At 34.9% G+C, this 24571-nt stretch overlaps 1 protein-coding gene across 3 annotated transcripts; it reads right to left on the bottom strand.

Annotated features, from left to right (window-relative positions):
- Nucleotides 1–835: 835 nt before the first annotated feature.
- On the bottom strand, nucleotides 836–22980 carry LOC105339049 (piwi-like protein 1). 3 transcript variants are annotated; one of them, XM_034482534.2, is made up of 19 exons: nucleotides 22831–22980; nucleotides 19276–19386; nucleotides 18656–18899; nucleotides 15433–15647; nucleotides 15063–15187; nucleotides 14775–14855; nucleotides 12877–13074; nucleotides 12459–12570; nucleotides 12226–12349; nucleotides 11774–11891; nucleotides 11516–11633; nucleotides 11156–11343; nucleotides 10927–11078; nucleotides 10390–10514; nucleotides 9809–9983; nucleotides 6317–6473; nucleotides 5574–5699; nucleotides 3101–3248; nucleotides 836–1633 (listed from the first exon to the last, which is right to left on the bottom strand). In XM_034482534.2, the coding sequence occupies exons 2-19, from the start codon at nucleotides 19372–19374 to the stop codon at nucleotides 1517–1519; spliced, it is 2622 nt and encodes an 873-aa protein (XP_034338425.1). In that variant the 5' UTR covers nucleotides 19375–19386; nucleotides 22831–22980; the 3' UTR covers nucleotides 836–1516. The 3 variants fall into 3 exon arrangements, with proteins under 3 accessions (XP_034338425.1, XP_034338427.1, XP_034338426.1); XM_034482536.2 differs by lacking the exon at nucleotides 9809–9983 and adding an exon at nucleotides 8279–8453; XM_034482535.2 differs by lacking the exon at nucleotides 22831–22980 and adding an exon at nucleotides 22464–22603.
- Nucleotides 22981–24571: the final 1591 nt, after the last annotated feature.

Here is a 24571-nt window from a genome sequence, read left to right as displayed (position 1 = left end):
GACGTCAAATTTCTATATACTGTCGTTTTCAAATTCCTATTGCTTGGTAAATATATCTGTACCATATCTGTATTTCAACTCAAACACTAGTGAAACTTGATCAAAAGTTAGTCACAATAAATAGCAACATGAACATATATAATCTGATTTCTTTTAGTATAAGCTGTAAGTTTGCGGACACTTAGATAGACGATGTTTTATTTTTCTTATTCTCCAAGTTTATGCTTGCGCCGGGTACCCCGACCACCGATTTGTTTATCTACCGTTGTAAACAAATTATTAAACATTTTTTAAAGATTACTATCTTTAATTATTTGTTAGGGGTTTCTTCAATGTTCATGCCAATTTTCACCATAATTCGTCACTTAGAAATGGAAATATCCGTGTTGTCTCAATAATTTCCGAACAACCCTCGTATATGCAATTTTCCCTTAACTGTTTTTATATATATCATAGTTAATTTGGCATTGTATTATGAATTTACAAGTAGAATTAATATATGATGCATAATTTCCAGACTAGATGTGACCCAAAATGGCTACCCCAAAAACAGAATTCTAGGATTAAGGACCATTTCCTACACACAGAGTTCTAGGGTTGTTAACAAATTTGTACACCAAGTGTTCTAGAATTGTGCAAGTCTCCTGCAAGAAGAGTTCTCGGACTAGATAGATTCCTACACAGAGGCTTCCATTGCACCTTGTAAAATTACGTCGTCTTATCATATTCTAAGCCAGTGTTTCAAAGGATTGCTATTTTGTTCAAGATGAAATTTCCTCGTCCCTTCACAACAGTACATGAACTTACTTCACTGAAAAATCAGAAACATGAAAGCAATAATAATCATAACTTTTTATTTGAACAGTTTTCTAGTCTATCAGTACACAACATTTTTGCAAAAATTGCACCAAACAAAATGTTTTAATGATAACTGTGAAAAAAAATAAGCTTTGTCATTCTCACATTTTTTTAAAACATATGGCATTATAAAAGAGTATTAAACAAATGACTAATAATTTATCATTATTTGCTACTGATGACTCATGTATATCAGTAATAACTTTCTGTTTTTCTTATTTTTTTTGGCTACCATTGGATTCATTCAACTCTAATATTTTACAGATGACTATCGTTTCTATTATTTGCGACTTATGGCATTATCTGATTTAGCAAACAACAATTCTTTCTCAAAACAACAAAAAAATACTAAAATCTAGCTGCTTTCAAAATACAACCACATCATCCAGTATAAAAGCAAATCTCTCATTTACCTACAAAACTTTCATGTACATGAACTCATGTTAAGCACCAGATACATCATTAAATGTAACACTTCATTCTCACCTTAAAAACAATGGTTATAAAATCTACTGACTACTTATAAAATGGTATGAACACGTGTGGTTACTGGAGGTAGTTTCCTGGCCTGGACTGGCTTGAGTGTCCAGTACCGGGGCTGGCAGTGATCACCTGATTGATTGGTTTGGTTTATGGCTCACAAGTTGCTGCCATTGGCTTACAGGAAGTAAAGGCGGTCAGACAGAGCCATATGTGGGTCCTTGTGAATGGACTGTCCCACCAGGAAGGCCAGCTTGTGGGCGTACTGGCAGGGAGCAGGGACTCGGATGGTTCCCTGTGGAAAAAACATATTGGATGTCATGATGAAAAACAAATTGAGTATGTGTCAACTACCGTATTTTTCGGGGCAAAGGCCGGTATTTTTTTTCTCCGATGAGCGAGCCCCGGCCTATCCCCTGGGATCGGCTAATCATAGACTCAAAGTTGAAAAAATTTAACAGTAAAATATAAAATCCACTGTTTTTATCCATTGTACTATTGTAGCAGTTTATTATGAGGGTTGTTTTTTTTTTTCATCCGTTTGAACTATTGTTCGATAGTTGTCCCGTTGATAATTTTTGTAAGGACATTGTGAGTAATAAAATGTACAGTACTGTACGAGGTATTTCTTTACAACCCCAATCAAAATTTTTTTTCCCCACATTCGTGTATGAACCCTGGAAACTATTATTGCGTAGTAAAAAAGAAAACGAAACTGGGTAGAATGTAATATGACGGAATTTTTGTGAATTCCTCATGTCCGCGTTCGTGGGAATCACTGGTCTAGGGTGTCGAATAAATCAAATGCTTTGAGTTTTTACAATTAATTTTCTGTTGGATGAAATAACGGTATTCTGGAGTCGTGTGTATATAGAAAGGTGTGAAACCCGTGACTCAAACACAGCCTGAAGACACGTAGTGTACACCGTTACACTTCATTGCATTAACTGTGTTTTTAACATTACAACTTCTCTGCATAACGGCAAGTCACTATTTAATTAATTGATGGAAAGAACACAAATTAAATATTTTATGTTTGGTATTTCGTTTTCTCATTCATAAAGATTACGGGGGATAACTCTATTTGTATATGAAACCACGTGTTGAGCTAATGGACGCCATACCCCGTATTTACAAGTAGCTTTCAAAGTATAACTTGATTAAATGAAATTTAGCAATAAAGTATCAATAAAATATAAAAGGTTTGGTAAAATATTATACTTAGTTCTACCAGACAGAACCTGGGGGTTGGTGTTGCAATTAAATTTACACTATGTAAAAATACGTAACGATACACCGACGAATACGGGAGAGACCAAACAGCCACAAAACACAGATGTATTTTTAAAAATTGCTTAAAATATATATGTTTAGCAAATTTAATAACTTTAATTACTCTTTTGACTTTCTACATCGATATTCTGAAAGTATATACTTCATACGATGACTTCCTTAATCAGCGGTCATACTTTCCCTATAGTAATCATCGATTGAAAATCGGCTTATCCCCCAATTCGGCTAGTCTAAGGATGTTTCTTGAATTTTTTCTAATAATGAGCAATTCGGCCTATGCCTCACATCGGCATATGCCCCGAAAAATAAGGTAAATGTAATCGGTTAACAGGTGTGCAACTGTCAGTCAATATATCAGGTCTAAATAACTCGGTGGTTAGAGCACTGGCACGGTAAGCCAGAGGCACTGGGTTCGAGTCCCGGTTGAGACTTGACTTTTCACAACCTTAATAACATAACACATATTTACCGGCCAGTTGTAGTAGAGGTGGCACATTTTGTAGGCCAGGCGCTGCATGTGGTCAGGCTTCAGTCCGGTGGTGTCCCAGATCACGTTGTAGTGGGTGGGGGTCACTGTTCCCTGCCTCACAGACTGCGACACCAAGAAGAAGTCATACCTGTAACAGAAGCAACACATTGAGACACACGTCTATACACCTGATCAGTGGAGCAACCAACATATACACTGATCATCTTATAAGTTATGTACACTGATCATCTTATAAGTAGTTGTACACTGATGCAAGTACTTGTACACTGATTGGAACAATTTTTTTTTGGTTTGCTCTGTATTGCATATTCCATGATAAAAACATTTTTCTTGAAGGTCAAATAAAAGCCTCCAATTCTTTTTTTTCCCCCCTTCGTAAAATTGTTTTCTACATTCATAATCTTCCAAATTATTTTCAATAGCTGATTTTAAAAAAATTGTCATTGATCAGCGATAGAGTTAACATAACCCTCAAAAGATAACTTCTCAAATTTTTTTAAAAAGACCAGAGAAAAAAACCAAACTAGATTTTTGATAGCCCTTCCATCTTTTTTAAAGGCAAAGTTGGGTTTTCTGTTCACAATTTAGTTGAATAAATGGAATAAAAATCTTGCGATACATTTAATACTCTAAGGAACTTATTTCTTATGCACATTTATAAGGCGGTGCAGAGCATGAATTTTTGGACAATTACCAATCTAGACGCTAAAAGGCTGCCGAGCATTAGCTCGACGCCTTAAAAAGCATATCGAAGAAATTGTAAATGTTGAATTGATTCTAATAAGCCATTTTCTGTGATTTCATACTATATATGTACTAGTAATGAATGTAGAAGAGTAGGTACCTTGAAGACTTGTATATATACACTTTTGGCAAATACATCCCCAATAAAGATCTCGACATTATCTCAATGGGCACTGGGAAAAACTTAACAAAGGACATGTAGATAAACAAAATTCAAGATTTTTTTACTTGACCTTAACCACCAGCTTAAAAATTTATTTGTAGACCTGTCTTTTATCATAAAGGCATGATATTAAAAACAGTAGGACTAAGTTTACAGTACCACTAAAAGGTACTACACTCAAGACTTTATAATAGGACTAAAGTGTACTATACTCGCGACTTTACAGTATTATTAAAAGATATATTATATTTGAAAAAGAGTGTGATCAACATATGAGATATACCGGTATTACAAATATATATTTTTGGAAAATGAACATGCAAGATAATTTGCCCCCCCCCCCCCTATTAAATCCCATACAATACTGCATATTGTATACAATAAATAGATAAGCTTATACATATGTACTCGTATACACTAATGAAATCACTGCGAAACTAATCAAATATTGAGTACCTGGATATATATTTTACAAGTCAGTATGACAGGATTACAAAGTATTAGTGATAAGATAAAATTTAATGAAACCTTAAGCAAATCACTAAAACAAGTGTTGAAAAACATTTCAATTTCTATAACCTTGAGGAGCTCTCCCAAAATTTATTTGCATTATCTTTGATTATTCCTGGTTTTGTGTATCCGGAATCAAACTGGAATCCAAGCCACAGGATTATAAGACAGACTCATTCAGTGAAGTAGAGAGAATAGCTTTAAAACTTCTTAATTAATTTACATACCACTAATTACATCAATGCAGTAGTGCATTGTTGTGAGACAAATATAACGAGATATTTCAATAGTACATGTACACTATACATAAGCTCCACACCCTGCTCTGTGTACAGAATACACACCCATTATCTTTCTCGCCGAAACTAAAGGTATACAACAGAAGGCATGTCATACATTATTTAATACAGAAGATTTCTATCAATGACAGGACCTATTAAAGTAGATCCAGTGTTCTGTGACGTCACACTTTTTTGTAAAACTTTGAATTCTTTAAAAATTGTGCAAGATAGTTTTATTTATTTTATGTGAATATAATCACATGGATGTAATTAGAAATTATTGGTAGGTTAAAGATATTTTCGCACTTAATTTTATACTAAATTTCCAAATTTTTATATATTTTATCTATGCAAAGGGGAAATAACTCTTTTTCTGACTTTTCTCTCAGTTGTATGTCTAAATGCTATAGTTTTTCTTATTCCAACGATTGATTTTAAAATATTTTTGTAATTTTAGTTTTCTGATAAATTTGACATTAAAATTAAACAAGAAAAACAAATTTCTGCCTACAAGATTTTACTTTAACAGAAAAAAATACATTTTTCTAATGCTAAAATATGCTTTAGGTTATGTTTATCTGGCATCTTAAAAAGTGTGATGACATGTATATTTTTTCTAACAATTGATGACATTTAAGTCTATTAAGTCGAAATCAGTTCGGTTTTTCAACTTTCCTCAGAGAATTTTACGAGTAAGGAGCTACCTTAACTAGAGAAAGAAGGAAAACAGAAAGGACAGATGAACAATACTCACCATATGGGTCTGGTGACGGTCGTGTCAACAATGGTCCCTGGGCACGGGTTGTTTAGGGAGGGGCCGCTCCTGGCAAAGAATCGGGTGTTGATCCTCTTCTTCACAACTACTATAGCGACCTTTGGACTACAACAAAACACTTACAGTCAGAACATGCAACAATACTTCACAGGGAAGTATAAGTGGTACATTGGTCTCATATCTAACCTTGTCCAAACTTCTGTAGATATTTTCTATTAAGTTCAAGTCATATTTGGCGGCAATTGATTTGTTAACAGGTTAGCTTTGATCTCATTTTTAAATGTATCTATATATCAACATATAAACGATAATTGTCAAGATTTTCATCTAAGCAGACATTCATTTCCTTAAAAAAAATACACAGATAAATGTTGCATGTTTACTTAAGATTTCACACAAGTCAAAGTACTGAATGATACATGATTTTTCTTTCTTTTTTGATGGAAAGTTGTAAAGCATTTTTCATGTATTTAACTCTTACATTCAAAGCCAGCCTTGTAGTGAACATAAATACAAAAGCTGCATTAAACCACAAACAAATAAATCAATTATTAATTCTTCAAACTATTGGAGTGAAATAAATTCCTTTAATGACGATTTCTCTGCAGCAATTATAACAAAATTCTACGCAACAAGAGTATTGGATTGTGTGTCTGTGCATATAACAAAATTCTACGCAACAAGAGAATTGGATTGTACGTCTGTGTGTTAAGAGTCCTTACTTGTAGTCTTGGCCTCCGCTCCTCTTGAAGCATTCGTTGAGCTGAGGGACTTCGTGTTCAAACACTGCTCGCAGCTGACCATCACCGACACCGTCACGGAACACGATGATCCTCTCCGGCAAAACACCATTCACCTCATGGTACTTCTCCAGGGCCCCTACAATATCAATCATTCAGTACAATGACTACTGCTCATCAAATGTGTTCACTTTCTAGAACTAGGATTTTATAGGAAGTCCACTTGTAAGAAATCCAGTATAGTTAAGATATCTGATCAATTGAAATATGATAAACTATATAGTTCAGATATCTGATCAAATGAAATATGATAAATAATGGTGAAACGATTGTCGCCGACGATCGATTGTCGATCGTTTATGGGCTGCCGATTCCAATTATCGATTACGAATTTTATGATCGATTGTCGCTACAATAAACATGTGTTAGAGTAAAACGAAACAAACACGTACGCATTAATAATACGATGGTAGTCATGATACAATTGAAAACGAAACAAGAGAAAATGGCGTCCGAGGTCGACGAAGAGATAAATAACAACGAGATGGAAATATTTCCCTACCCGGGGAAGGCAAAATCTGATGTGTGGAAGTTCTTTGGCTTTCTCAAAAAGACGGATGGTCCACCGATAAAAGCTAATTTGGACATTACTACGGCGATTTGCCGAGTATGCAAGTTTATTTCTAATGGAAAAAAATGTTTCTCTTTTCGAAGTCCTTTATTGTTATTTTTTGTTATTAATGCAACAGAGAGTTGTCTTGAAATGTTGAGATTAAACTCAAATTACTTAATATGTGTTGTCCTTAGTTTGTTCTATGCATTAAAAATGCTAAACAGAAATTGAATTTTGTGAATAATTTATTTACTGATTATTTCGATCATTGATCGATTATGCTTCTCCGATTTTAACCGATTATCGATTTTAAAATTTTTCCGATTATTCAACACTAATGATAAACTATATAGTTCAGATATCTGATCAAATGAAATAGGATAAACTATATGGTTCAGATATCTGATCAAATGAAATATGATAAACTATATGGTTAAGATATCTGATCAAATGAAATATGATAAACTATATGGTTAAGATGTCTGATCAAATGAAATATGATAAACTATATGGTTAAGATGTCTGATCAAATGAAATAGGATAAACTATATGGTTAAGATATCTGATCAAATGAAATAGGATAAACTATATAGTTCAGATATCTGATCAAATGAAATAGGATAAACTATATGGTTCAGATGTCTGATCAAATGAAATAGGATAAACTATATGGTTCAGATATCTGATCAAATGAAATAGGATAAACTATATGGTTCAGATATCTGATCAAATGAAATAGGATAAAATAGGATAAACTATATAGTTCAGATATCTGATGAAATGAAATAGGATAAACTATATAGTTCAGATATCTGATGAAATGAAATAGGATAAACTATATGGTTCAGATATCTGATCAAATGAAATAGAATAAACTATATAGTTCAGATATCTGATCAAATGAAATAGGATAAACTATATAGTTCAGATATCTGATCAAATGAAATAGGATAAACTATATAGTTCAGATATCTGATCAAATGAAATAGGATAAACTATATACATATAGTTCAGATATCTGATCAAATGAAATAGGATAAACTATATAGTTCAGATATCTGATCAAATGAAATATGATAAACTATATAGTTCAGATATCTGATCAAATGAAATATGATAAACTATTAAAAAGATCTCGCATTTAATTTCAAAAACATAGTTAGTCCAGTGTTATAATATTGAGCTTCTTTTTTTGTTTGGGAAGGTAGGGTTGTGGGTGTTTAAAGACATTTACTTCAGTGCAACATGACTAAATGAATATACACGAAAAACAGTCCGAGATAATGGCTCCATTGAACACTACCTATTACAAACAGTGGATGGAGACTGACCTCTCATTGATGTGACTATTCCGTTGACCAACTCCTCACCAGTGTGTTGGAATGTAGTGCGCGAGTAGTAACGAGTCAGTAAATTATTGGTGGAGCAGATAACTCCGCCGACTGATCGTCCCTTTTTGGCCGAGTCATGGTAAGTATCTATACCTACCACCATCACGTTTTTCAACTGGAATAAAAGAGGCCTAGGGTTAGTGTAAAAGTTGGCCTTTTTTGACCAATAAAGAAATAAAATAAAACAGCAACATAAATCTGGGTCTATCTGGACCCAACAAAACTTAAAATATACAGAACTATATGTATCGAATATGCTTTATATCCCAAGAAAATCTGATATTCCTTGAATAAAATGGGATATGTAGAAAGTGATTTGCAGGAAATATTAATTCAATATGAAAGACGTGTGCTTGATGAACCAAATAAGTTAAAAATCTAAATAAAGTTATTTTTTTAAAACTCCACAGACATATCTTATCATTTCCATGAATACAAAATAGTCTAATGACTTTACCCAATTCACCTACTTCCAAATTTGAACCGATTGTGTAGAATTTTGAAAACTTATGCAATGATTTAATAATGAAATATGAATCCACTGATTTGTTATAAGGAACCCAGCATTGAGAAAGAAACATTTCTTGTTCTGTTAAATAGTTAGATATTTTGTACATGTGTATAACATTTGCTTCCAGGATGTGGCAAAACATCCAAATGCGTACAGAATGTAATGCTACCACCAAGATCTGTTCATATTCTGATGTCTTCATACTTGCAATAATACACAGATTATGTAAAAAAAAAAAAAAAAATTAAGTTGAAATATCTTTTCACTTTTAAAGTTCTTTAAATTTTGAATCATATTGGATGTGTCTGATGTAGGATAACTATATTGTACACAAGTCATATACCTTGTGTGCAATACCTAATTGATGTTTTCCTACATAGGATAAGCATGTCATTGTCCAAAACATATCTAATTGAGTTTACATAATTGCAAATCGTGATGTTTTTTTGGCCAGAATAGGTATTCTATAACGAAGGGTTCAATATATTTCTATAGGAATGAATTAAATATCACATCTGAAAAACAAAATTAAAAAGATGTCTGTCCGACATTTGACCTGAAGCTACAAACAAACAAAGCAAAGAAGTTGAAATGTTCATGCGGTTAATCAAGCAAACTAAGAAATCATTAGTACTGAACACCGAGCATTAGTAGACAAGACGAGTGGGGCCTGGATACGGGTCTGGATTGATCCTCTGCTTTGCAGGGCACTGCATCTATGGTCAAAATGACTATCATCCAACATCAACAAGTGTTCTGTTGTTCAGAGCCTACCCAAATTCACAGTACACCTGATTTCAACTTAGGAAACACCCACTTTAATTGGCTTCAAGAGCACCTCTGTAAATGCCTTTATATCCTTCCTTGAACTTACCTTGCCCTTCACAATGATTTAGACTGAGGGAGCTTATCTTGTGGGAACTTCCACAACTTTGAAAGATATATAGAGGCATTCAAACCTTTCATGCAAACTTTGAGGCCATCCATCAACTCCTGCATGGAATGTTGGAACGTGCACCTCGAGTAATACCGAGTGAGCGCCTGGTTCATAGAGGCGATCACTCCCCCCACAGAACGGCCTTTCTTGCTAGAATCATGGTAAGAATCTATCCCAACCACCATCAGATTCTTGAGCTACAGTGGATATTCAAAAGAAGTAATGAAGCTTAGTGACATGATACAAAGGACACAGAGGGGAAAGAGAGAGAACATAGCACTACTGAACGGTTAATACATTAAGAAGTACAGCCTAAATACCACACCATGAAAGTAATAAAGCATACAGTAACTGTAAATAAACTTGCACACTAAAAATCTGACCAGCTGATCATCAATTTTTATGGTACCTGTATTTGTATTGATCATATAAAAAAGATGACGTGTACTAGAGGCAAAGAAAAAGATGCGAAGAAATAGTAACCGCATAGTTAAGCACGTTTCTAGCAAGCACAACATCCAGACAATTTTTTTTTTATAAACAGAGTGTGTACGTAGGCTCCGTCTACATTCACAAGTTATGTACACGGCCTCTACCACTTACTGGAATGTCCAGGCACCAGACCTCTCCCCCGAGCTTACAGTTGAGCTGAATGGCGATCTTCGTGGCCACCGACATCAACATCTGCTTCTTTGACAGAGTTCTCTGGACAACACACTGGCTAGGAACTATACGGGAGTGAACAATAGACTTCAATGTATCACATACACAAAATAGCTTACAACAATCCAATGTAATCTATACTCACAACAGCTTACAAACCGTTCATTTCTATATTACATACAGGACCAATATTCAAGATCGAAACGGTCAAAATTCCCCAAAAATGGAATCAATATTCCCTGGCAATATGCATGCTTACACATTGTGTCCTAAATACCTACCAAGTTTCTCAAAATTCTGTGCAGTTGTTTAAGAGAAGTTGCACTTACAAGCTGTTCATTACTAGATGTATATTCAACATAGGACCAAAATTCAAATTTCAGAAGGGCTGAAAGTCCAAGAATAATGAAATCGGAATTTCCTAGTAATATGCATCTTCACATTGTATTCAAGCAGAGCAGAAGATTGGTGACCCACCTGGGTGATCCACACAACAGAACTTCTTGATTGCATCGTATCTATCTTTCCTGTTTGTTGGGAGGATGGTCAAGGCTAGCTGGGTTTGAGGGGTGACATACTGCTTCAGAGCAGTGATGTAGGAATCGTTGCGGTCGTCTTGAAGTTCACATCTAGAAGAGGACAAAAACTTAACACTCTGATCCAACAAGTACAATTCAGACAGCAAGGGCAACAAGCCTAATCTTACATCGTGGGGGAATTGATACGCATCCCCATGGGTGGCCCCACTCTGCTCAGGGTCTGGACCAGATCTTGAGCCTGGGCACTGTTCCTGCGAGTGAAGACAATGACCCAGTTCTCCAGGTTGACCGGCGTGATCAGCTGTTTACCCCTCATGTCTCTGCTCCAGTCTGCATCCTCCTGTCGGTAACTCAGCTGTAATGGACAACAGCACAGAGTTCATTACACTTCATACAAACACAATAGTCAGAGAGCATACAAATTCATCAGTCGTACAGCACAGTTCTTACCTGGGCAATACACTTCATACAAACACATTAGTCAGAGGGCATATATAAGTCCATCAGTCTTACAGCACTAATCTTACCTGGGCATTGTTCTTTTGATATATATTCTCCTGGGGCGCAACTCTAGCATTCAGTGTCATCAGAGTCTGAGAGAATGCTAGTCCCCAGCCCTGCATTTCTGCTTTCACTTTTTCATTCCTAAATAAAAAGAGTGACAAGTAATGAAGAACTAGGATCGTTATTTTTGCATGCAGGTTTTTGTCCTAAACTCAATAGTAAAAGCACATGTATCAAGACCGATTTCTTAGCAACATATTTTTCAAGATAAGCTGGCTCACTGGTTAATTTGGTTGATGAAGCCCTGTAGAGTCCTGTTCCTGCCCTCAGGGGGGACTCGAGTGTGAGCACCGACATCTTTCATCACGCCAAAGTCAGCTCTGGCTTCATCCGACAAACCTATCCAAAATACCTCTAGTTTAATTCCTATCCACAAAACAAGTCAATTCAATGCCAAAAGACCATGACTAACAACAAAACAAGACAATTTGTGGCCCAAATGCATATCAAGTCAATTTAGTTCCTTAGATAAAACAAGTATATTCTTTATAGAAACATCGCATCAAATTTATCATATCGCTAAAAAATTTTTTTACAGGAAACAAAGTGCTACTTTTACAATAAGAAAATATCACCCAAAGGGTCATTACTTGCTGTATTACACTCAACATAATCCATTTCATAACAATACCTGTTCAATAACACCCGACGCAAACATGTCTTGTAACATTACCTGTCACAGTACAGAGTTCTGGGAGGAGGAAAATCGGCTCCGTACGCCCCATTCTAATATCCTTCTTTTTGGGTCGAGATACAACCAATGGCTGGTTCATGTCTTTCACCTCTATATTGTAGCTCTGCAAATTTGATAAATAGTAAAATGATCATACTTGAACCAACCTAATCTTCTTTCCAGACTGTAGTGAAACAGAGGGATGAAATAGAACTGGTTGCTCCACAGCTTACCTTTTTGTAATACTCAGCGATGGTAATGGTGGTGTCGTTCCTGAGTTTGAAGGAATGATCGGGTCTCTTGTCCCAATCAAAGTCATCTACTCGGTACGTCTTGTTGTTGTATCTAACAACATTACAATCAACAACATTCAATTTCTTTATTAACAACATAACAAAAAATCAGGATCCTGTCTTAGTGCCGTAACTAACAAAATTTAAAATAATACTAAATGTCATGATACTAAAACCTACATTACAATACAATTTTAAGTCTTGTGGCATCTCTTACCTTCATTTTAATACATTAATATAAAATGTCTACAGTGCTATGACATTTATGTCTTGTATAAACATCTATATCCAAAGAGTATTCGTGGAAAGAGCCATAAATGCAAAGCTATACTCTCTACACTACCATGACCACACATACCTGGTCAGGACAATGGAGCCGACAAACTTCCTGACGCAGTCGTCATAGAAAGAGTCCCCCCGGGCTTGTTGGTACAGTTCGTACATCAGGTCCAGCAGTGTGTCCGAACGGATGATCTTGTGGCTGATGTCCGCACATAGCAGGGTGTCTGTCTCATAGCGGGCGATGGCCGTCACAAACCCGGGCATCACCGTTAGTCTGCAAGGAGAGATTGCTTTAAGTATGCGGTTTACAGAACACTTGTTTGTGTATGGGGTTATGTAAATGTGTATAGGGTTCATGAACATGTCTATGAGGTTTATAATTTGGGTACATTATATACTTATTTAGTGGCTTTGAGGACGATAGCAAGTTTATTGTTTCCCAAGACAGCAACTATTTCACGAGGCACGTTAGTTGCTGTCGAGGTGGACAATGAACTTGCTATCGTCCAAATAGTCAGTAAATAGGTATTTTATTATACAGAAGAAAACTTTGTTGGTAATGCAGAATTTCTAAAAAATTAAAGTTATTGGACTTTTAATTTAATGTAGCAATCGGATTATGTCAGAGATGTTCCAAGTATAAAATGGAGGGAAATCGAATGCCACCATTGAATAGTTTCAGTGACTATTGACCATGAGCAGATAGCATGGAAACTATTTCAGGATTAGATAGAATAGCATGTTTATTCGTTGTAATTTTACAAAGAGAATACTCACAGAGGTATAATAAACTTACTTATGTAGGGGATTCATCCTTACTTGTGTAGGGGATTCATCCTTACTTATGTAGGGGATTCATCCTTACTTATGTAGGGGATACATCCTTACTTATGTAGGGGATTCATCCTTACTTATGTAGGGGATTCATACTTACTTGTGTAGGGGATTCATCCTTACTTGTGTAGGGGATTCATACTTACTTGTGTAGGGGGTTTATACTTACTTGTGTAGGGGATTCATCCTTACTTATGTAGGGGATTCATACTTACTTGTGTAGGGGATTCATCCTTACTTGTGTAGGGGATTCATACTTACTTGTGTAGGGATTCATACTTACTTGTGTAGGGGATTCATCCTTACTTGTGTAGGGGATTCATCCTTACTTGTGTAGGGGATTCATCCTTACTTGTGTAGGGGGTTTATACTTACTTGTGTAGGGGATTCATACTTATGTAGGGGATTCATACTTACTTGTGTAGGGGATTCATCCTTACTTGTGTAGGGGATTCATACTTACTTGTGTAGGGGGTTTATACTTACTTGTGTAGGGGATTCATCCTTACTTATGTAGGGGATTCATACTTACTTGTGTAGGGGGTTTATACTTACTTGTGTAGGGGATTCATACTTACTTGTGTAGGGATTCATACTTACTTGTGTAGGGGATTCATCCTTACTTGTGTAGGGGATTCATCCTTACTTGTGTAGGGGATTCATCCTTACTTGTGTAGGGGGTTTATACTTACTTGTGTAGGGGATTCATACTTATGTAGGGGATTCATACTTACTTGTGTAGGGGATTCATCCTTACTTATGTAGGGGATTCATACTTACTTGTGTAGGGGATTCATCCTTACTTATGTAGGGGATTCATCCTTACTTGTGTAGGGGATTCATACTTACTTGTGTAGGGGGTTTATACTTACTTGTGTAGGGGATTCATCCTTACTTATGTAGGGGATTCATACTTACTTGTGTAGGGGGTTTATACTTACTTGTGTAGGGGATTCATCCTTACTTGTGTAGGGGATTCATACTTGTGTAGGGGGGTTATACTTTCTTGTGTAGGGGGTTTACACTTACTTGTGTAGGGGGTGTATACTTACTTGTGTAGGGGATTCATCCTTACTTATGTAGGGGATTCATACTTGTGTAGGGGGTTTATACTTACTTGTGTAGGGGGTGTATACTTACTTGTGCTGGGGAATGTCCACAGACAAGGCAGGGTTGAAGTAATTACGACCAATCTGCTTCATCTCAATCATTGCCAGCACCCTGTGGACAGGAAAAAATGTGTTTTTTATCTGGGACTCCATTGTAGATAGAACGATATGTTATATACAATTTAGCATACATTTCTTGGATTCAATCTTAGATAAAAGATAGGAAGAGATTAGATAAAAGATAGGAAGAGATGTCATACAATGCTTTTTTTATTTCTTGGATTCAATATCTACCTGCATTTTCTTGGTTTGTACGTACCTTCTGAAGATGATATTGTACACCTGCATGACTTGGGGAGAGGAAGGAGGCAGTTCATTGGTTAACGTGATTGTGATCCGGATCTGTACGTCGTCCGTCTTCCTCACACTGAACACCTCAGTCACCTGTTGTAAAAGCAACAGTTACATGAATTACAGGTGACTGTTAGTACTGTACAAGTAACAAAATTACTAACAGCCACCTGCAATAACATTATAGCACCTTAATTACATTATTGAAAGTCACCAATAATAGCATTTTCAACAGTCCTGTCAAAGAATAAATATCATAGACTAAAATAAGATACATTAGTTTCACGGTCCTTGAGCTTGCGACACTAATTTACGTATGAGATTTGCTTTGTTCTTGCCTGTTCCTGGAGACGATGAGGCAGATACAGAATCATGCCATCGAACGCTTTTGTTCGGCCCAATAAATTCTCATGTGTCATCAGCAATGCCATCCTCATTTTCCTGGAGTCAATGGGTGGGTTGAACTTCACATCGTATTGGTAGAGGTGCCAATCCGGCGTCATTTCCAACTTAAAGTAGTTGGTAACTACCGGCAGTGCACGTCCGGAAGTTCCTAATAGCAAAACAAAGAAAACAAGCATTTAAAGGTCATATGAAACGATATCCTGACCGTATTGAGTTATATACGGGAATGAGTTCATAAGTGCCTATTTAATAAGACTGACATTGTTTTTTGGATATTTTATGCAAAATGTGAGCGCCACAGTCGATCAAAATTACTTAATCGGGAAAAGGAACATTGACTAACGCGGCTTACCTCCCTTGCTTATGACGTCAGTAAGACCCAATCGCCTTATAAAGCTATGTTGTGAATACAAATATCCATGTCATTTTGCAGCATTTTAAAAGAAAAAAAATACTATTTTATATAAAAACTTGTATAATTATACAATAATCAACCACGTCAGTATTTTTTCTCTCAAGAAATGAAATCGTGTGCGTTTTTATTTACATGTAATAGCGTGTACATAATGATATTCAGTTTCGAGACTGCAGGGAGAATAAATGATTTTCTTCATAGATCCACATGCAAGTATAATATAATTTTAATATAAGCATATTTATGTGTTTTATTTTGATCTTTTTAATGAAATTGACAAATTCAAAAATAAGTCTGATCGATTTTTCCCATTTGCACGTTCATGCAATTCATTAAGATTTTTTTTCTAAACAACTTGTAGGCCTCATTGTGCCTCATTCGCTTCACGATTATATTGTTTGTTTCACTTTCAAATTCACAAATATGTTACCATTTAATTATTTTTAGTCTAAGAGAAATTTCTTCAAATGTTTTGATTTTGAAACGTGTACTTGAATGTGCGGTGTTTTGATTTTAAAACGTGTATGTGCGGTGTTTACTCACAGATCCCTTTAATCTCACTTTCTTCCGCAATGTTTTCTTTCGTTTTTTTATCATTATTGATGTTGATTATCTTCACATTCGTTCACAACTATTTTTATCAAACAACCGATTAATTTTACCGATACATTTCTAAATCCTTAAATGCCATATTTCCGCGATCTAATTTAATAAAACGTTAATACACGTGTACATAAAGTATTTTCTAAAGATATTGCTACATGTATAAATCAATAAGTCAGAAATTTATATCATTTCGAAATAAAATTTAAGAATAATTTTGCGACATATTATAGCAGCTCTTAAATACAAACTATGTACACAATGCCTCAAACATTTTCATTGGCCTGCCTTATATACTTTTTTATGTGACAAAATAAATCAAATCAATTTAAATGCTTTAATTCCCTTTAAATGTAGCTCAATCATTATATGTACCGAAGAAGAAAAGGATGTTTCTATTTCAAAAGGATAAGGATAATTCATTAATCAGCTGTTAATGTTGGAGCATTTCTTTCGTTAAATTTCAACTCCAGTACGGGATCTTCATCATGATTTTACTTTTGTGAGAAGCTGATATTAGATTTATTCATTAACGACCAATTAAAACTAAGTCATCTGTAGGCTACTACGAAATCAAATTTTCTCATTTGAAAAGAAAGACACGTTCATATATGCAAAAATTACAAAAATTTAATCGATAAACTACTGTAAAATTACACTAGTTTTAACACCCCTGCGAATGTTATTGTCATTTAAATTTTAGACCACGTGCTTTTATTTGACCCTTTCAGTTTCGCAGTAAAAATCGTACCTCGTGTTTATAGTCTAGTTCATAGAATCTATAGGTACTATAGTAGTCAGATATTAAATCTAGAGGTTTATTGATTTTAAACTTTATCTTTATTAATTGGTGAATAAAATGTGTTCTAGAAATAAATGTGACAATACAAAAAATAGTTTTTGTCAGCTGTTGCAACAATTAACATGCTAAGTAGAGATCCCCCCTAAGGATTAATTTTCGATCCGCGCCTGACCTAGTAATAGCATCAATAGTAAAACAGACTATACAATTTTATGCAGAATGTTCCTTGAAAATGACTCGATATACTAAGTTTTTATGCAAAACAGACATCCATTATTTTTTTTAAAACATGGTATTGCACACCACAAGCATCAAACATGGATATGATTTTATTAAGGCACGCAATGTTTATATTTTCAACCACACAACACGTGGTTGAACACGAACGATAACTCTGTTCTAAATATTAACGTTTAATATAAAAAAACCCTAAATGGTGAAATAAGACGAACTTATTAAAAGAATTTCATGTTTTAACATAAACCAAAGTAGGATACGATATGAAAAACGACCAGTACTTACGTATTTTGAGAATATAATCCGAACACTTATACTTCCGCTCGAAATTTCACAGGAACTGAACAAATCTTGGTGAAGTCTCGTGAACTTTCATTCGAGCACCTCTGGATTTATTACATACTTAGCAACGATGAAGAAAACATTCCGAACACATTCGCAGGGGTGTTTAATGCATTGTTTACATCGGTGGGTCTTTGTGATGTCATAAATCCACAAAATCAAGAACGATAAGCGGGCAAGAATTTTTTCAGGTGCTCAGTTTTCACGGTTATTTCTCAGTAATGCAAAGGCAAAAAAATCTTACATCATGTATTTTAACATTTGTTTATACCAAGCTTTATATTCATGAAAGAAAATCATAGTGTTAAAAATCGTTTCATATGACCTTTAAAATGATTTACAGAGCAATGGAAATTTATTTCTGCGATACTTTTTTACAAAATTTAAAAACACTTGCAGGGAATTCTTTCTACCTTTAAAAAAAAACGAGTACTAGACAATTCACTTGTTGCCGTTTTCTAAATACTGTTCAACACAACATGGTTACTATATTCTCTCTCAAAAAATTCGCAAAGATTTGAATCAGCACATATATATATCATCTATATTTGATTAATTTCCACCAAGGTTTGATGATATAATTTAACACATAGGACTTTAACGACTAATTAGTGAAAGCCAATTTTTGCCAAAGCACAAAGTAGAAACACAGCCAACTGTAAAGTATACTTTTAGAGTAAATGGAGTAGATGTGTAAAATCCTTACTGTGTAACAAGGAATGACATATAGTAGACAGTAGATGGGAAGATGCTTTACCTCGTTTGTCTGACAGCCATGCTGGCTTACACTCTGGGTCACTATAGAACAGTCGGTCCCTTCTCTCCCCTGCGTCCTTGGTTCCTATGGACATCTTGGAGAGTGCATCAGCAGGGACATCACCGCTCCCGCTGGCAATCCCTGGGCGTGGTTCCTTGGCACCACCCCTGTAGGAGGCTCTTCCACTGGCTGCTGGGGGTCCACCAGCCGGTGCGGGGGCAGGGGCAGAAGAAGGCTGTGGGGGCTGGAAATTAAACAGGTCATTTCAACTACCACTTCAGGACCTTTACTTGCAATATACAGAGTTTATCTAGTTAATAAATTGTGGGGCAATTTTCACATAAACAGCATATTTTTCAGCAGTTTTTCATTCCAAAAACACTGAGCGATTGCTTGAACAAACAAAATATTTTCACCAAAGATGTATCTTTTCAAGACTTCTGGGCGACAATAATTTGGTTCTTGTTCAAAGTGTCGCTCTATATTTCCCATTTAGAAAGAAATTGCCATGTCTTTTACAAAGCCTTGGTATATCATCTGATCTTACAGACCAATGCAGACTATAATCTTTATCGTGCTTGAATAAAGCAAACATTAATCTTTGTACTACTATTGAGTACCTGTTGCTGGGGGGCAGGCTGCTCCCCTGGGCGCCGGGCTTGGTCCTCCGAGGCCCCCCGGGCTCTTCCTCGTGCTCTTGCTCTACCTCTCCCAGACATACTTATCTAATCCTATAAAAAAAACAAAAAAAAAAATTTATGATTATACTCAACTCACAAACATCCTTATCTTATCCTTAAACATAACACAATTATTTCATGATCATAATTTGTTTCCCTTCATTAAAAATTCTCAAAAGGACTTGTGACCCTATAGGATAACAATGGAACCACTTATCCATACACATGTGAAGCTTTTTTTTTTATCTAGATTCTTTACTTCCTGAAATCTTATAAACTGAATTTACCACGGTCTATGAATGTTACATAAATATGTGGTCCAAGCACTCAATTTTTTAGTGATTATCTTACTACCAACACCAGGACCTCATTGTTGCATCTAGAAATATAATACTGTTTTATACATGATTGATCAAGGATTAAAAACTGTGACAGCAAGGAACAAGGTCAAAGACAGCGATAAACCAATATAAAAGAGGGTGAATGATCGTTTAGCTTATATCAACAACAAAAACATACAAGGCCACACTTTTTTTTTAAGCCGTAAAGGTGGTATATCAACACTGATTCCAAGTACATGTAGCTTGTACCATTGTTGTTAGTAATGACCATAAGGCATGAGGTAGTTCAGTTTTTCAGCAGGCAGTTTGACTGCCAGGCACAACATCTACACTAACATCTCGATTGATCTCTGTGTTCAATTGCCATAATTTTCAACTTTGAGGATAGAGGGCAATCTTTTACGCAAAAGAAAAATATTTTCCAAAATCAAACGCAAGAAGTTTGCAAATGCAAAAAGTTTGCTAACATTATTGCAGGAATTTTTTTTTTGACATTACTTGGGCACTTTCGTGCCTATTGCAATGCAAAATCCTTCTAGATTTTTCATTATTTGTTGCACAAGATGGAATAGCTGCAGGTTGGCATCTACCAGACTAAAAAATTCAGATGACCCGAGAGCTATTTTTAAAAAAAATTGTTGCAGTTTATGGCGCACAAATTATTGTGCTAGGTTTGAATTCATTAAACTTATTTCCACACAAAATAAGTGTGAAACAAGTTAAAAACTATCAATGTGACAGCAAACCAGGTTTTCTTTTAAGTGAACTGTATCAATAATCCATGTCAACCCTGAATTGATAAACACTACCTACCGTATCCAGTGAAATTGAGTACCCATATACATATTTTGCCAAAAAATAAGTTCAAAAGCTGGTATTTTTTTCATAAAATATCAGATATCAAAATTCTAGCAATATGTACACCTCTGATATATGTACAACTGATCCGCAAAAGAACAACTTTCTATCTGAAAACTGTAGGAGGAGTTATCCATACAATGAGGGTACCCTTTTGGCAGCCACCCGCCCGACATTTTCACCATTATCAGAATTTCACCGTTGGAAAACCTGGTTAAAAAAATCATTAAAATTTTCAGGCAATTAATCATAACCTCTAAACAAGGAAAAATGGGCATTTAGGTTTTATTTTTTAATCTCACATAAACAAAGCAAAAACAGGAAAATTTTAAATCAGCCTTAGTTAACGAAGACTTAACAGCAGATCTGTTGCTTTAAGAGAAAATGAATGCTGGAGAAAACGTACCCAGGAGAAAACGTACCCTATGAAAATAATAATGGTTTTCATAGATATTCTTAAATGAAACAAAATAAAATATACAATGAACATTTGTATCATTTGTTGTTGTTGTTTTTAAATGCATAGTCATTTACTTAAATTATTAAGACAATAATTTGTAACATACACATACACAAACATGGCCTGAGCAGTTTAATTAGTCGACAATTAATACACCATAAACGAAACCGTTAAATAATAAAGTTTTATTGCAATCTCATTTGGAGAACTAAATGATGAGTATGTCAAGAAGTCGATATCGCGTTATTTTTAACATTTTTTTTAAATTTATCTATAGAACAAAGTTGCTTAATAAAACCAAGTCTACTGAAGTCTTTTAAATATTTGTTTGATTCATATATATGGATACTACTACGAAATGTAACATTGAACAGTCAGTTTGCTTCCGACGCCACTGACATGTATAAGGTGTGGAAAGGCAATACATAATATTACATAATAATAAATTAACTGCTCAGGTATTTAATTGTTTATCACTATAATTAAAATCAGGGGATCTCGCACAGAGAAACTCAAATTGGTAAGGCTACCGATAAATGGATAATTAAAAGAAGTAGACTGATAACACTTTATGACAGGTAATTATTTCGTACTAAAATAAAAGTTGCTACAATTATCAAAAAGATATTATTCATAAAATGAATATATTTCTATACATCTATGCATTGAAATATGCATAAAAGTAGCATTTGAAAATTATTTAATATGTCCAACCCCTTTAAAATTATAAAGTATTTAATTCATATATCTATAAAACTCTTACATTTCTGTATATTTATTATGAAAATAGTATTTAAAAGTATTAAAAACTATTAAGTAGTATAATTATGATTTTCATAGGGTACGTTTTCTCTTGGAGAAAACGTACCCTAGAGATTGGGTACTTTTTCTCCTGGGTACGTTTTCTCTTGGGTATGTTTTCTCCTGATACCGAGAAAATTAGGGTTAACATCCCCCAGAGATACAGTGCCCCACATACAAAAACAATTGATGACACACAAAACTTGATTCAAGAGAAATTTTAAGTCAGAACTGACTAAAACTTACTTTGCCACTTCATGCACCAATATCATGGCATAATTGACTTATGCCAACCATCTTCGAAATTAAAAGGATGATAGCCTAAATTTTTGTGCAGACTCTCAACATGTAAACAAACCACACTTATTTCCTTTATGGGAATGGTGTTAGTTTAAGAACATTTTAGAACCAAATAGATATCAATTATCTGTAGTTAAATCATAATGCATGATGCTTTTCTTTAAAAGAGTAAGGGGAAGCGGTGGAGATAAGCATTTGTCTGTCGACAAGAATTACACAGTACAGTAGAACAGCCGAGATCAATGAAGACCACGTTCTGTCGACCGAGTCATCTCAATTTTCCATGTTCACAGTACATGATCGTAAGTATACTTCGTTGATATTAATTCGTTTACTAAAAAGAATTACAAAGCACATCTTCAACTTACCACAGTTATTAGTTGTAATTTAGTCTGCAGACTGTCCAGTATGGCCGTCTCATCCGATGTGCGCATGCGCAAACCTTGTTTACAAATGCTTTTATTTTCCCGCGGTTTCAAACATGTGGCAGCTATACAACGCTATGTTGCTCTAAATCTCGAAAACTTTCATCCATATCATATTACTCTTTAACACTCCCAAACCGTTGGCTATATACACAAATTACAACCAAGTTCATTTTCGTAACAATTTGAAACAATATTCTATTAATTTTTTAAGATACATTTTCATGAAAATTTTAAAAAAGATGTTCTATAAAATTTAAATCAAGAAACTTAAAAGGTATAACTGTAAGTGTAAATAATTAACACAAACCTGCTGAGAAAGCAAATTCTTTAAGACCACGTTGGTCTGTTAATCTGTTTTGTTGTCTACACTTTCTTGTCGTGCAGCATCCACCACGTCTCGATCTTCTGGTTAAACTGGGGTTTAAATCACGTGATACACGGGGTTTGGCAATTACGTAATCGCCGGTCAGCGTGGTCGAGATGGTCAAAACTCATTCAGAATGGGTCAAAACTCTTTTCAACAGCTGTTTGAGTCTTAGTCTTAATTTAAGGAAAATGTATACAAAATTCATTACAATTTCGAATCTTAATTGGAATTGAGGTGTATCCTTGAAATTATTTGTAGAGGAATATCGTAACTTTCAACCCCTCAAACAAACAATGAACTCGTCCATGTCGGGTCCTCCATGCATTTTTTAATGCCAAATTGCGGGACTGTGAATTCACACACTCGACATTCCATCCTTCTAAGCAGTCTCTATTTTTTTATTTTTATTTTTTTTTTTTTACAGTTTCATGATATACACTGCAGCTATCCGACCTGCAATATCCCCGACCAGAATACCATAACGGTCGGTAAATGTATCATTTTACAATGCAGTGGTACAAGGCGATAGGATAGGATGTTCTTGGGGATTTAAGTGAGCATTTGGAACTCCAGCGAATGGGGGAAACCTGCATTGTCTGCAGGGTTGGCTGCCTACAGGTTTCTAGAGGAGGGTTGGGGAGAGTCCGGATCCCGGTCCCCGGAAATTTGATTTTTTATATCCCATATTGTCTCCATAAGAAATGAGATAAGTTTTGCGTAAGAATATAGAGGGAATCAATCTCGATAATAAATACTCACATATCACACATATAATGTACAATGACAAAACGTGACTAATTTAATTTTATAACTCTGATAATTTTGACAAAAGCTTCCGTCTTTTCTGATACATAATTTTATGTTATTTGAACAAATAAAACATTCAACATTAAGTCATTATATATTTATTCGTCAAAATATACTACATCAAAAGCGACACCTGAAACACTATCTGAAGGATTAATTATATAACAGAAAGGAATAGTTTTTTAGTCGCCATGCAGTTAGGTGTGATGTATTTATTAAAGGTTCAAATAACACGTGTTCGTGTTTATTTATACCTGTAATCTATTGGTTAGTTGTTGGTCACCTTGTCAGGTGACATTTAAATATTCATTGCACGGGTTTTAACTGACCGATGTTAGCGCGGAAAGTTATATAGCCATTCGAAGGCTCTTTTCAGTGCAGATAACTTAATTCCCACCCACCCGCCCTTGCTTTTGATGTTTATTGGAATATTATGTTAAAATATTGTTTTATTTTGTAGAAATGAAGATAAAGAAGAAAACTGTGTATTTAGATTTGTGTAATAAGTAAACTGCACTTCAGAGCGCTTCACATCCTCATATACGTGTTTGTGTTTTATTTTATAAATTATTTATGTTCGTTTGAGTGGAACGAATAAGAACATAAGTAAGTTTTTTCATGTGTATATGATTTGTGTCGTTTTTTTTTCAATTTAATACAGAAATTGGGGGGGGGGGTGCTGCAACATATGAAACGAGCACTGAAATAAGTAAATTAGTTATACGATATATCGATCATTTTACTACAGTTAAAAAAAAAACTCACTAAAGTTTAGGCTGTAGAAACTCAAAAACTTATAATTAACTTATATCACATCTTATACCAGTCACAACGTTGCTCGAAATCACGGTATTGCCAATAGCTAAATGCGGCT

Source organism: Magallana gigas, chromosome 3 (genome assembly GCF_963853765.1).
Source record: "Magallana gigas chromosome 3, xbMagGiga1.1, whole genome shotgun sequence".
In the NCBI taxonomy this organism is placed as follows: Eukaryota; Metazoa; Mollusca; class Bivalvia; order Ostreida; family Ostreidae; genus Magallana; species Magallana gigas.
Note: the sequence above shows the minus strand (reverse complement) of the source record. Positions and strands in the feature narration are given on the sequence as shown.